Raw genomic sequence first — 15,318 nt, 5'->3', positions numbered from 1 at the left:
GAACAACCCCTTAAACAAAGAGCACAAAACAAAAGCCTTCCCCCCCCCCCCCAAGATTTGAAAGTATCTTGTCCCCTTATTGGTCCTTTGGGTCAGGTGTCAGCCAGGTTACCCGAGCTTCTTAACCCTTTACAGGTAAAAGGATTTTGGAGTCTCTGGCCAGGAGGGATTTTATAGTACTGTACACAGGAGAGCTGTTACCCTTCCCTTTATAGCTATGACAACTGTAGAATACTGCTCTCCCCATCTGTGTTCGGAGGGGACCCCCCTGCACACAGATCTCCTCCGTGCTGCATTGCAGAGGGTGTGCGATCAGTCACCTCCATGGCACATCCTATCCCTCCACTCTGGATTCCATGGAAGGTACTTCCTGGGTCCAAAACCCACAGAGTAGGGGGGTTTCAACAGTCATTGTTCCCCCCTCTGGAGTCCGAGTTGCTAGCACAACACAAGTGGCTAAAGTCTGGCAGGTTTTTGGTGGCTTCTGTGAAGTGAGTTGGAGGGTCTCAGTCCAATTCCTGGGGGACAAGAGCCCATCTAGCAAAATCACCATCATCGACAGAGTTCATTGTCAGTCGGCAAAAAGAGGTAAAGGACTAAAGCAGCTGGAGGCTGAACCGTCACACTTCTAGAGAGGGCTGCCTGCCGGGCAGGGTAAAGGCACGCCCGCTGGTGGAGCACTGCAGCTGCTGCTCCGGGAGTACCAGTCCTGGGGATAGGCTGTCCTCTGGCACTTGTGTACCAGCCCCAAATTCAAAAGAGAGAGAGACAGAGAAAATAGCAACAATGTGAGCCTAAGAAATTTGTGATTTGCTCAGAGATTGTCAGGGCTCTTGGTCCCTTCCCGGTGTCTTCTGTTGTCTGGGGAAATGCTGGCTTTAGGGATAAGGGGCTGAGCACACTTGAGCATGTAAAGTTTGCATGTTTCCAGGGGCGGCGGGTGAAGCTTCCTCTGGGAGTGGCTAGCCCCCTACTCCGCCTCTTCTGGCCACCGTCCCGCCTCTGAGGCCACGCACCCGCTCGCTGATCTTAGCCCCTCCGTGGCCCCGGCCAGGGCGGGATGGGGTGGGGGCTGAGAGCTCAGTCGGGGCCAGGGGAGGGGGGCTGAGAGCTCGCCCTGCCTGGGGTCGAGCTCTTAGCCTCGGCTGGGACTGCAGTGGAGCTCTGGGCCCTAAATGGAGCTCTGAGCCCTCCCCCATTCCACCCCTTCCGCCTGCGGCCCCACCCATAGCCCCATCCCATTCTGCCCCTTCCCCCACAGCCTCACCCCCATTCCGCCTCCGCTCCACCTCTTCCCCTCCAAGCCCCACCCCCTGCTCGGTCCATCCCCCACTCCCGCTGTGGCCCCGAGACCGGAAAAGCTCTGTGGCCCCGCCACATCCCCGGCCAGGGTCGAGCTCTCAGCCTCAGCTGGGACCCCGGCAAAGCGCTTGGTCCTAACTGGAGCTCTGAGCCTGGACACTCCCCCATTTGACCCCTTCCACCCACGAAGGGGGTGCTCCAAGACAAAAGATTATAATTTCTTTGGGAGTGGGTAGAAACTGGGCTTGCTCACTCTGGGGAAATATTTTAACCGGTTCTAAAACTGGTTCAGTTAAACTGATTCTAAAAATGATTAGCGCCATAGTATAGACCTGGTTATAGGTGGTTTAAGGCAGCCTGACCCATTTTTACTGAACAGGAAACAATCAGACTGCTTTACACTGCCTCATACTAGCTGTACACTATTGTTCTTAGACCAGTTTTAAACTCAGTTAGAATGTTTCCCCAGTATAGATGGGCTTAAGGACCAAAGCTTATCATTTCTTTGAAGTTAATGGGAATTTTGCTCAAGTAAGGCCTGCAGGATATTGTCCTTATGTGCTAGGATGTTATATAATAAAAACTGAAAATTAGTTTCCAAAGCATAGCCAACCTTCTGTGATGACCCCGCAGCTACAGGAGTTGCCTGTTTTCAGAGGCTTCCCTACGGCAAGGCTACAAACAAGTTCAGTAAAATGTGGGTTCCTCCTAATGCAAGGTTTGTTTAAGGCCCCAGCAGTGTAGGAGGAAGGATGGTCTTATGGCTAAAACAGACAATAGGGTGACAGGAGACATGGATTCTATCCCTAGTTCTATCACAGACTCACTGTGTGACGTGGGGCAAGTCCATCCCTTCCCCTCCCTATACTTCAGTTTCCCCAGCTATAAAGTGAGAATATCCCCCTGTGAGAGGCTTTATTAATGTTTGTGTAACACCAACAGACCCCGATCATTGGGATTGAACCTGGGACCCCTGGAGCTAAATGCATGAAGCTCTACTCCATGAGCTAAAAGCCATATGGTCCTTAGCTCAGGCTGTAGAGCAAACTCATTAATCTCTCTCTAAGTGGTCTCAGTGTCACTAGATGGGACAGAACACCACACCCAGGAGGTGTGTGGGGTGCATGTGCACAGGACTTTCAGATGGGAGATGTTATATATAGGTGGGCAAAATGTTATTTCTGTCTAGTTTGTAGTAGTCTAGCTCCCTACAGTCCTTACATTTCTTTGAAAGGAAGGCAGTACTTTAGAGATAGGTCAGCCACTATTCCACTGAACCAATCTCCATCCGGAAGACTACATTTCAAGTTCTTCATTGGTGATTTTGAGAACGATGTCACCATACAGGAAATAGCTGATTGGCTGACACTGTGGAATCATAGATATTTAATATTGCTACAATCGTACATATTTCTACTGGGGTGATGGAGATAATTTGAACCATTACTGTACAGTAATGTGTTTTTTATTCTAATAAGGGCACCCACTTGAAGTGCTTCCCTTTAGAGATGGAGTGAACTTAAAACACAGCTGTAAACAGAGCCCGCATATAAATTGTGTTTTTGAGCAATTATGGTGGCTAAGTGCAATTATGGTGGCTAAGTGATTAATACCAGTGTGGCATCTTGCATGCTCTATTAACAAAATGAAGTAAAACTGAGCTCTTCCTGAAAATATCATTTTCCAGGTGTCAGAAAAAAATGCTGTGCAATGAAAATGAAACGTACCCAGACTTATTTATAGTGTGATCTAGAGAATACTTACGATTTTTCCACACTTTTTTTTAGAACTGTAATCATCTGTAAAACCTGAAATCAGCATTGTCCCTGGCCTCTCTGTTTTAACATTTTTCGACACTGCTTGACATTGCTGGGAAAATAGATGTTTACTGCACTTACTAAAAAACACTAGAGCCATATTCCGACCTAGCTATTGAGATGACAGATAAATTGATACAGGCAGCAGGATCTAATGGTTTAAGGATACTATGGTATGTGGAGAGGCAACCTGATCTCGTGGACTAAGATCATGACTCTCAGGAACTATTAGTTTATTTCAACAGGCAATGGCCAGAGCTCTAGGATCTGAGCTATAAAAGAACCACCTCCACAAGGGGAATAGTCTACACTGGCACTGCACGTCTACACTTACTTCCTGGTTCGGCGGCAGGCAATCGATCTTCTGGGATCGATTTATCGCGTCTTGTCTAGACGCGATAAATCGATCCCGGATCGATCCCGGAAGTGCTCGCCGTTGACGCCGGTACTCCAGCTCGGCGAGAGGAGTACGCGGCATCGACGGGGGAGCCTGCCTGCCGCGTCTGGACCCGCGGTAAGTTCGGACTAAGGTACTTCGAATTCAGCTACATTATTAACGTAGCTGAATTTGCGTACCTTAGTCCGAAGTGGGGGGTTAGTGTGGACCAGGCCTTTATAGCACTGAAACTTGTAGCACTCACACCCCTGAGCGAGAAAGTTGCAGCGCTGTAAAGTGCCAGTGTAGACAAGCCCTTAGTCTCACCATCTGTGTAATAAGGGTCGTGTTAGAGCTGAGTGAATAATGGATTTTTTGGTTTGGGGTTTGATTCAAACTGGATCAATTTTTTGGGTCAAATTGCAGAACCTGAAAACTTTTTGTTTCTAATTGACTGAAACAATTTTGTTTTTTATTTTGTTTCAGGTTGACCATAATGTGTGTGGTTGACTCCAAATGAGGGATGGGGGGTGTTTGAGTTTTTGTTTAACTTCAGCCATTTTGGGTGTTTTTTTAAAAAATTGGCTAAATTTGAAATGGAAATGCTGTTTGGCATTGAAAAGTCGAAACAAAACATTTTGAAATAGTCCCAAATTCAACAAGTAGTTTTGAGGCGTGAAAAATGCATTTTTCTAAGGGGAAAAAAAGTGTCACAGCTCTAGTGGTAATACTTATGTAACTCACGGGGTGTCATGACAAATGATTAGTTGAGTACTTTGAAGACTTAAAATGCTAAGTATACTTATCAGGAATTTAAGGATCCTTTTATTACCGCATTTGTGCACTTATCATCAGTCTGAGAGGTAGAAATTGCTATTTTTATGCTGTTTTAGATGATTATAAAAAATCTTTAGTTTAACTGGACCTTGAGCCAGTGATTGTCATTAATATTTGTACAAGCAGCAAAAGCTTCCATGCCCAAGACAATTCAGAATGGAAAAGATATAAGCCATCATTTTCACTATAAAAGTACCATAGCAAATTGTCTGTAGAGTGGTAGGAGGTTTAGTTGGAGCTAGGTACCATTTCATTGATTCATACTTTGTACTACCCATTAAAAATATCATCATATTTAACTGTCTGGATACACCATAGCAGCCTTGGACCACAATCTGCCAGTACTGCTAATGACTCGAACTCCCTCCATATAATAGCACTTATATAGCACTTAAAAAGTTCAAAATGCTGCACAGACATTAACTATTAAACAAACATTTTCAATCTGCACACAGCGGGCCAAATTCAGTTACATCAGCGAGGTCTGATTGTAGTCAGAGTGGCTTTGGAAATCTCCCAGCATCCACTCCTTTCTGGAAGCAGTACCAGGAACTGTGGAATAGATGTCCTGAGGGCAATGCAACTGACCGGAATTAGAAGAGCACTAAACATGGGTCAAAACTGTAGCAGTTCAGAACACAAGGCAGCCTGGCTAGGATGGGCATCTTGAACCATTACTGCTAGTGCAGCCATACTAATTCACCCAGGAATGGCTCGGTTCTGTAGTGTGAACACAACCAAAGTGGACAATGCAAGAGGAGATCTAAGTAATTCCTCAGGTTCAGTTACGAGTTTGGGGTTTTTTTTTTGCTGAGTTGAAAATGTTCCCTGGGTGTGTTTGTTCAGATCAATATGCTGCCAGAAAGGCTTTCCTAGAGTGATTAGCCGTTTCATTGATCTGTGATCCAAATATGATTACACCTAACTGCTTATGGAATCTACAGAACATCAGATGGGCTGTTAAATTCGTCTAAATTCCATTTAAAAAGTCCAACACAACTTATAAACACACCATAAGCTGGGGCCACTTTGGTTTCTGACACCACAACCACTGTTACTAGAGTGTGACATATCAACTCCATTTCTATTACTCTCTGGAAGATGCATGGCTTTGGGGTGGGATTAGTGAAATGAACAGCAGAAGCCAAGTCACCACTGACCTTCCTTATCCTTTGTTTTCACCATGTAGATTTTAAAATGCTGTTGTAAGTGGTTGAGGTAGACATGGATGATGCGTGTGAAAAGCCTCGTGAGGCAAACTGTGAAACAAAAGACTTAGTGTTCTCAGATGATGAAGAGCATGATTTATTGGATCACATGGTCAAGAACAGAAGGCTCAAAAAGAAGGAACAACCTCTTGAGGTACTTCCATATTGGAAAAGGTGCTGCAACCTGCAAGGTTGCCTGGATTTCCAGAAGGACATCTCTCTTTGGAATGGAAACACTGTTTGAGGCCAACATTCTACTTTCAGTCTGTCAGGGTGGGTCTGGGCTTGGATATTCAGTGCTTCCTACAGGTGTGGAATCTCCCTATGGGAGTTTAAGTTCCACATGTATAAGAACAAATCAGAGCTGCAAAATTAGGAGCTAGCTTTGAATTCTTCCAAAGTTTTGAGGTGTTTGGATGTGAGGTTTTGGAGATATACAAAACTCTCCATTTCACTTTGCATTTACTTAAGGGGAATTTTTATTGTCATATCTGAGGGGAAGACAGCTGGGGAGATGGGTCAGGACCAAAACTCTAGATCCAAACACCCCAAAACTTTGGGAGAATTCAGAGCCAGATCCATACATATTCAATATGGACCTAATGAAAAGGTCATTGATATTAATAGGTCTTTCCACTGATTTCATTACTTCGATGGGCCTATATTAGCAAGTATGCTTTAATTTGTAACAAGGACAGACAGACATATAAAGGATACAAGAGCACACATCGTGCTCTGCCAGAAAAGGTTTTAGCATCACTCATGTTCATAGGAAATACAGCCACAAGGCAGACAAGTCAAAGGAATAATACTTAAAAGATATCAGAGATGGTAGACATGAGGAAGCCTTCCAGATCTTTGGGGAAATGGAGGCAGCTGCTGTCTGCCCGGATATAGGTCCTAAGAAATCAAAGGTGGGAAATCTCTGCCAATGGGTAAGTCAGAACAGTTACACTCTTAACTTGGCTCAAAGAGAGAGTATGAAAGGGGATATTGTTGGGTTAAAAATAATACTCGTTGCTCTAAAGTGTCCTTATCTATGGCTCTAATAATACCTGAGATCATTAACGGGGGAGGAATTTTGAAAATCTCAATGACTTCTCACCAGTTATGCTACATGTTAACTCCCTGAATTGCTGTCTGCCGGTCCTAGCCCTGGCCCTGCTGTGGGTGGCAAGGGAGAGAAGAGACCTGGACTTTTTGAAGTCTCCTTGCCTCTGGATGGTAGCTCCTCAGGCTAGGGTGCTGTCCCCTCTCTCTGATGCTACTATGAAGGGAAAGAGAGAAGATGGCTGCTCACAGACAAAACTGTGAAGTGGGCCCCCAGCACAGAGCCCTGCCCTCCCCTCCCTACCCAAGAAGCATCCCAAAACTATGCAGCAATGATTTCTCTGTTGTCAGGGTAGCTCTGCTGCCCCAGTAGCAGCCCTCTCCAAAGCTACTGTGGGATCTACTCCTCTGATGTTCTATCTATTCCCTGGATGGCTCCTATTCCAGACATGGTGTCTATGCCTCTGGCAGCTCCACGCACAGTGCAGGATCCATGAAGGCCACAGGATTTATACCCAGGATAACCTTCTGCAGCTGCTCCAGTGGGATCCTCTCCAAGTTCTGCCCTTCTGGCTGGAAGCCTCAGTTCTGATATTTCTATCTCGGATTTATTTTCCATTAGGTCCGTAGTGCTCTTCAGGAATTCAGAGATGAAGAGATCATTGAGCATGGGCTTGTGGCACAGGCCTCGGACCTGGGTGACTTGGGTCCTAGTGCCAGCTCTCCCACAGACATCCTCTGACATTGGGCAAATCATCTGTCTAATCTAATGAACTCATCAGTGTAGTGTCTAAACAAAACCTCTTGTACCAGTTTCCTCATCAGTACAAATGGGATAATGGGCCCGCCCTACCTCACAAAAGGATTGAGAAGCTAAATTAAACAGTGTTCACAAAGTGTGGTATGAGCTTTGGTTGGAAGGTGCTATAGCAATATAAGCAATTCATAATAAAAAGATAATGGAATGGGTCCCACTGGATATTAGGTTTATGTTGTAGAGGCCTCAGATACTGGTCACTGCCAGAGGCAGGGTAATGGAATGGATGAACGAATAGGTTGATCCAGTATAATGCACCTCATGGTCTTTTCACATCATTTAGCTGGACCCTCAGGGTTGTCCCAGGTCGGGATTGAGGTGGACTAGCAGAGTGCTTCTCTGTACAGTGCCTGGTCTCAGCCTCTCACTTTACAGAGCATGAACCTCTGGGCCCTCTTAGAAACCATCCCCAACTCATTTCCCCTGGCACCCAAAGCTCAGTTAAATCCAAGTCTGGGGTATACGGAGGAGGGTAACAGCTAGTGCTAGAACCGATTGTAGTTTTTTCATGCATTGAAGGACTAAGAAGCCAAATTACCCCCCACCCCTTTGGAAAGTCACAGCTTTTCTGCCAGGAGCTCCTTTGCCTGCGTTAAAAGGGTGGCAAATATTTAAAGACTTCTTCCCCCCCACTCCCTCCTCTGGGTATCTGATGTCTTTAAAACACAAGAGAAGTAGAACAGAGAAGCAGTTGGCATTGGCATTACATGAGAAGCTGGGAGGAGACCTGAGATGTCTCAAAGTACTCCATTTAGGGAGGAACAATCAGTTGCACACATACAAAATGGGAAATGACTGCCTCGGAAGGAGTACTGTAGAAAGGGATCTGGGAGCCATAGTGGATCACAAGCTAAATATGAGTCAACAGTGTTACCCTGTTGCAAAAAAAGCAAACATCATTCTGGGATGTATTAGCAGGAGTGTTGTAAGCAAAACACAAGAAGTAATTCTTCCGCTCTACTCCATGCTGACTGTGCCTCAACTGGAGTATTGTGTCCACATTTTGGGAAAGATGTGGACAAATTGGAGAAAGTCCAGAGACGAGCAACAAAAATGATTAAAGGTCTAGAAAACATGACCTATAAGGGAAGATTGAAAAAACTGGGTTTGTTTAGTCTGGAGAAGAGAAGACTGAGAGGGGACATGAGAACAGTTTTCATAAAAAGTTGTGATAAGGAATAGGACAAGAAGCAATGGGCTTAAATTGCAGCAAGGGCAGTTTCGGTTGGACATTAAGAAAAACTTCCTAACTGTCAGAGTGGTTAAGCACTGGAATAAATTGCCTAGGGAGATCGTGGAATCTCTGTCTTTGGAGATTTTTAAGGGCTGGTTAGACAAACACCCGTCAGGGATGGTCTAGATAATACTTAGTCCTGCCTTGAGTGCAGGGGAGTGGAATAGAAGACCTCTTGAGGTCCCTTCCAGTCCTACAATTCTATGATTCTATAATTCTGTGCAGAGACCTTTAAATGCCATCTGTGAGTTAACCCATGAGTCTGGTTGTAAAGCTTGAAACAGGTAAAATAGCAGAAATGGAGTTGTCTCTGCTGTGATCTGGAAATACATACTCGTTCCAGATCAGTTGTGGGTAACTGCAAACTAATGGAAAGACAAGAGGACTTGAGAAATATTTAGAAATTATCTCCTGACTATTCCCGAAGTAAAAAGGAAGGGTGGGCCCCAGTGGTTGGGGGCTTTCCAGTCTGCTCTGCCATAATTATCTCTATGACTTTAGGCAAGTCATATAGGCCCAGATCCCCAAAGATTTCAAATGGAAATCAGTGGAAGCTAGCTGCCTAAGTACCTTTGGGGATCTGGGCCTTAGTCTTTCTGTGCCTCAGTTCCCCAGCTGTAGAATGGGGATAATAGCACTGCCCTAGCTGTCGGGTGTTGCAAGGAGAAATGCATTAAAGATTGTGAGGTGCTCAGATACTATGGTAATGGAGGCCATGTAAATACCACAGATAGCTAGATCTGCCAGCCATGCGACAAACTGCCAGAGGCTCAAGCCTGCAGACCATACTCGGGCCAAACCTCTGTTAATTTCATTCAGAGTTTTTCTGGTGTAAGGCTTTTAGGATTGGGGCCAAAGGCAGATTTGGGGTACTATCTGGTAGAGAATGGGAGTGGGTCATAGATGCCAGGTTAAGCTGCGTGATGATGGCCCACACTACTTAGGCCTGGTGTAAGCGGGCACAATTTACAGTGAAGCCAATGATATCTGTTCTCCCTTAAACCAGGGCAGATTTTGGCCCTATGTGTTGAGCAAATCTAACTACTTGACAGGACGTTGAAAAGTGATTTGTATGTTGTATCACTTTATACTCATTCAGCTACCATGCACTCATTGGGAATACTACCATGTTATGGAGTGTCAGAATATGCTGTCCTGCTACTGCATAGGCAGTTTGCTACATGATGGATGTAAATGCATTTTTAAACTGAGCAACACTTTCTACCGCTTTAAGATTCATCTAACTAGTTTGCTGTGTGACTCTCACAAACCATAACTGTGCCATGCTGTAGCTCTGTTGGGTGAACTATACACCAGTGGTTAACACTACCACATAATGGTCTATTTGCTGCTCGGGGTGCTTTCTCTCTCTCTCTCAGACTGTTTACCCACTTCGGGAGTGGGGCTACCCAGGACTTGAGTTAATCTGGCACCTGCCACTTAGCAGCCGTGATAGACCTCCTGGCAGATCTGCCCGTGAGTCGTACAGTGAACCGTCCGCTTGTAGCTTACTTATTATGTCTGAAGAGGTCTATTTTTAAGAACTCCACATCAGTAATGTAACTGTATGGCAGAATTTCAATGGTTCTGTTTTGAAATAATTTCAAGCTGTGTCCAGGCTTTGTCCGGACAAGGAATCTGGGTTGGCAGCTTGGCAGAAGTTCACAAGCTTCATCCAATTGGCATAAAATGGAGAAAAGATTGCAGATGTCCTTGTCTTTTGTTATGAAGAGGCTGCTTGTGAAGGCTACAAGTCACAGCATGCATTGTTCCCTTTTGAGTGGGCCTTGGGTTTTGTGGGGCCCAGACAACTGATTTCTCAGGTGCCCTGGAGCAGTGTTTGGGGTCGGGAGTGCCAAAATTGGCGTTCTGGCACCTTTTTGCTCTCCTGATAATAGGGACATAACTTAGAGCAGTCTCAAGGCTTCTGTAAATTGCACTAGCTTATAATGGCTTCCTAGGGGCCATTACACCGGTAGGGTTTATTGAAGCACAGTGCGCTCTAGCCATTCTCCTTCCTAGCCATGCCTCCAAAGTCAGGAGCCCAGAAGGGTGATTGTGTTGAGCTGGCTACAGGGCTTTAAGGAGTCTCTCATATTGGGGAAATTTCCAGCTGCCTATTTAGGGAATCTTTAAATGGGGATTTATTAGGGATCTGGTCTTTGTTTCTTCATCTCTAAATGTGGATAATACCTACCTTCCCTACATGAGGTATCATGAGGATGAGCAAATTAATATTTGTACATCACTTTGAAGATGTAAAACACAATATGTTACTACTGTTTCAACAAAACCTTCTCTTGATTCCCCACAGGCACCGCCTAGGCCCTTTAGACCTCGCTTCAGGAAGAAAAGTACCTCGACCTCTACCACTGAAACCATGTGAGTGCTCTGAGCCAATAGCACCAAGATCCACAGAATGTCTCTCTTCTGCCTTAAAGAGCTACTTGCTAATTATGTAGAAAAACAGCAGTGAGATGGATGCGATTTGATGTGCAGCACTGCAGACATGGCCTTTCTCTCTTCCCTTAAGTTACATGTTACTTGCATTTTCCCATAACATGTTAGAACACTCTCACAGGTGGTAACAGTGTCAGAGTCCCCCTGTTTCATTTGCAGAATATACAACCACTCCAGCTAACCCTGTCAGGCTGTATATTTGCAATTATTAGTTGTGTCTGCATAGTTTTAGCTTGTGAATGCAAACAAACAACAAAATACTCAATAGATCTCAATGATACTTTGACTAATGTATCTATTTATGGCTTTATCCTTAACGAAGTCGACTTGCAGGAGCCATAGATTTTTCTCCCTACCCTTCCTCCATCTTATAACAAGACTGTGACTGACGTGAGATATTTTGAATTCTTTCTACTGTACAGAATGTCTGAGACTTATTAGCAAAAGTTGAGCTGCAACTCCATTTCTTTTTCTGCAAGTAAATTATGTGAACTCCAGTCATTGTGCTGAAAATATAGAGAAAACAACTTAGAGATGATGAGAAAGAGAGATGTACAAGAGAATAAACTGATTTCACAAAATAAAGTAGGGGAGTCTTAATTTTGATACTCCTGAGCCAGAAGAAGAGTGATATATTTTGTAGAAAATGAAAGAATTAATCTTATAACTTTTGACCAACATTTTACTGGCAGTTCTACAATATATGCAAGCCATGTTTGTAATAACTGCTACAATGTTAACCAGAATCACATTAGCCATTGATTTCATAGGGCAAAATTCACCTTCCTCATCTGCATGTATGAGCTCACTTCAGATGTTTTGTTTTACTGGCGTGGATGTGGGAATTGCACTCCCATAGCCAGAGAAGAACATTGGAATTGAGCTCTTCCATGTGGCTTGGAGAGAATTTTGCCAGTATGTGGATTCTGGTTTAAACCATGAGACTCTGTAGTTTGGCTGGTGCATTGGTATCCATATATAAATGCTAAATACAAAAGAAGAGGAAGAAGTTGTAGGATAAGTGTATTTGTGCTTAAAGTTGGTGTCTTCTGTAAATGTAAAAGCATGTGAAATTCATAAATGAGTTAATTATGTGGCCCTTTGTGTTTGCTCTTGGCCCTCTCCCATAGACTAGAAAAACTTTTATAATCATGTGACATGATTGCCATTGATAACTGATCAATAAATAGACTTGATTATGAATAATATTGTTAACCTAGTTCAGGTACAGAAGTGGCCCAGCATGCCAATGACTGGTTAGAGTGCACCAGGCTCAGAGATAAGCATATCCAACGTGGCCTTTGTTAAATATTATCTGCCGGATAGGCTTCTAAATCTCAGCCTTCTTGCTAACTCATCTTGAGGTAATTCTGAAGCTTCCTTAAATGGTTTGCGAAGTAAAAATTACTGCTGTCCCCTCCCCACAAAGATTTGTATCAGTTTGGCTAGTAGGAGGAAAGGGCAAACAGACATTTCTTGTGATTGCCACAATATTTGGACCTGTTATTGGAAAATCTGATTTCCCTTCTAAGCATTGAGTAGATTGTGTTTTGTGAAGACTATATGCTAAAAAAAATGTGTTCTAGATGGCAGTTGAAAAATATTCCGTCGTTAGAACACACTCAGCAAAAGCTTTGAGTAGCTAAGCTTATGTATTTAAGTTAAGCAGCTCTAGAGTCAATTTGATTTTTCAACAATTAAAAAAAAAAAAAAAAGGAACTTTGCTTGAAGTGTTAGTTAAAATTAAAATCCTGTTGCAAGCAAGCTTCATTTTCAGTGCTACGCAATAGGGTGCCATAAGACAAAACAAAAGCTGACAAGCTTGCACTCAAATTATGCCAAAAATAAAAATATATAGCTGCATAACGTTTGATGACTTCTACTCTCATACACACTGTATTAACATTCATCCTCACTAAAGTTATTAAATGTCTGATCTGCTGTTTTACTGTAAACTTGACTGTTTCAATTTTCTTAAATGCTGAGGTGAAACTGTTGACAAGGGAGTTGCCTTATCTCTCGAAGACATTCACTGAAGAAAAAAAAAATCTTTTCATATCGCTGGCAAAAATGTGTTATCAACCGAGCTGTGTATTTGTGTATAGACTGACAAGAAATGTGAATGCCTAAACATGTACACTGAGTGGTATAGTGTTCTGTACACAGGATAGAACAATCACTTGCTTTGAATTCAGTGTATTACAGACACAGGTTGTTTACAAATGCTTCCTCTAAAGGTCTGTCATTTTAACATTCAGATACATATGTTTATTTGGGATCCACATCAGCTGTATGTTCTTTGGTCCTGACTCTTCTCTCAGGCACTGTCTCCCCTTGGGAATAACCTCAGTTCAGCAATTGGTGTTGCTACACATGGGCTGACCACTAGCAGTAGACAAAGGCAAACCTGGGTTTGTGTCAATTGAACTAATCAGAATATCACATGCTAGCTGGCCCTTTAAGGGGAATGGGGCCTCAGCCCCACCTCTGAATAATCAGTTGCCACCCAGCTGAAGCAGTAAGATCAAAGAGCAGGTAGCTTGAAGATAACCTGGTTCTCATCACTAACAAGAGCTCATATTGGGTGCAAGGCCCCCTCCAGCATCAGTCTTCAGCTCTGGGGAAAGAACCCAGTGTATATGACTCTCAGGTGGTTGTAAGCCCATATGGAGTAGTTAGGCCCCTGCAAAAGCCCCCAGCTCAGGCAATGATATGTTGAATGTGTTATTTTGAAGAAATAAAACTAAAGCCTTGAAGAGACGGGGACAGAAATCCCGTGGCTGGAGAATTTTCTTTGGTGCCTGGGCCAGTGAATTAGCCTGCAAGTTTACACAGGATTTACCTTAATTATGAATGGGGTAAACTTTGAGCAACTCACTGCAAACCCTTATGCATCCTTGTCTAAATGTAACTATCTGCCCCAGTGCAGCTGCAATGATTGTTGAAGCAGGGCTATTTCCAACTACAGCCAAGGCTCCACTTACCCTAGTGTAAATTGGGAGTAATTGCCCAGAAGCCAAGGGAATTATACAAGAGTAAACCTGGTATAAGGAAGAGGAGAACCGGGCCTTCTGTTTCTAACAACAAGGGGAGAAATTACCTCATGATTAAAAAATAAGAAGGAAAGGCTTACTAGAGGGACATGATGCTCCCTGGCATCATGTAAACAGCCTGCTGCCTTTGACTGTGCTCTGTGAAATAACCGTGTTCTCATGTAGTAATGATATCTATCTATTTGTGACAGAATGCTTGTTAATCAGTCTTCTTTTGCTGTTTATTTGTTTCGGGTACCTGTTTTGCACCTAGCACGTATTTGAAATTGTAAAGAACACTATGCGTACTTTTGAGATTCACACTTATACAAACATATTTAAGGATCGTAACTGTGCACTTAAAAGAGGTTTCTTTCTCATGATCAGTAGAAAAGATCTGTGATAAGATAGTATACTTAAAGCCTCATAAGGATGGACATTACAACAGTATTCCAAAGGTTGGAGTTTTGCTGGTTTTGTTATGCTTGATATACATCTTGAATAAAGTCTTAATCTTTTCTTTAAAAAAAAAAAAAAAACAAAGAAGAAAGCATCTTCAGTCTGTTCAATGTATCTGGCAGGCCAGAATACTTGTTGTTACTTTTATTACGGCATTATTTAGTTGTCTTAATTCTTGCTAACTGTATATAGATGTATTCACCAAATGCTGCATGTCCTTCAGAATTCCTTTCTGTATTACCAATTGGAAAAAATACAGCTACTAAACATGTTACCAGTTAATTCATTGGACTACCACAGCTTTATTATAAAGTAAGCCTTGTCTTGTTAAACAAATGATAGTGGAACTGATTGACAGGCTACAGTAAAGAGAATGGAACAGTTTGAAGCTATTGTTGTCACACTGTCTACAGGCTGCCAAGTTTTAAAGAACGCACGGGATTGGGCCTTAGTGAAAGCAGAAGCAAACATATCATCCTGACCTAGAGTGTAAAACTAAAATCACATAGTTTCATATAAAAGGGTCATGTGTGTACCAAATCGGGTACTGTAAAGTAGAGCCAGAATTTAAAAGAGAATTAACAAGCAGGCAATTATTCACAATTAACAAGAAAGGAATGAAAATTAGAAACTTTCAGAGTGGTTGTAAGGGAAGTTCTCTAATTTTAACTAATTTAACATTTGTTTTAATCACTTTAGTTACCCACTGACCAACATTCGGAACAC

The 15,318-nt window shown here is 43.2% G+C and overlaps 1 protein-coding gene across 3 annotated transcripts in view; it reads left to right on the top strand.

Moving 5' to 3' along the window:
* The window catches only part of REEP1 (receptor accessory protein 1), a 98,733-nt gene extending 83,861 nt beyond the window's left edge, over positions 1–14,872 (top strand). For 2 of the 3 annotated variants that reach the window (XM_065405635.1, XM_065405634.1), the window contains one exon: positions 10,956–14,872. In XM_065405635.1, coding sequence (XP_065261707.1) covers positions 10,956–10,966 — 11 coding nt within the window. In that variant the 3' untranslated portion in view covers positions 10,967–14,872. Of the gene's footprint in view, positions 1–5,542; positions 5,695–10,955 lie in introns of all 3 variants that reach the window. The other variant, XM_065405636.1, reaches the window with a different exon arrangement.
* The last annotated feature ends 446 nt before the right edge of the window (positions 14,873–15,318 follow it).

The sequence above is a fragment of the Emys orbicularis genome, chromosome 5, assembly GCF_028017835.1.
Source record: "Emys orbicularis isolate rEmyOrb1 chromosome 5, rEmyOrb1.hap1, whole genome shotgun sequence".
NCBI classification, from domain to species: domain Eukaryota; kingdom Metazoa; phylum Chordata; order Testudines; family Emydidae; genus Emys; species Emys orbicularis.
Note: the sequence above shows the minus strand (reverse complement) of the source record. Positions and strands in the feature narration are given on the sequence as shown.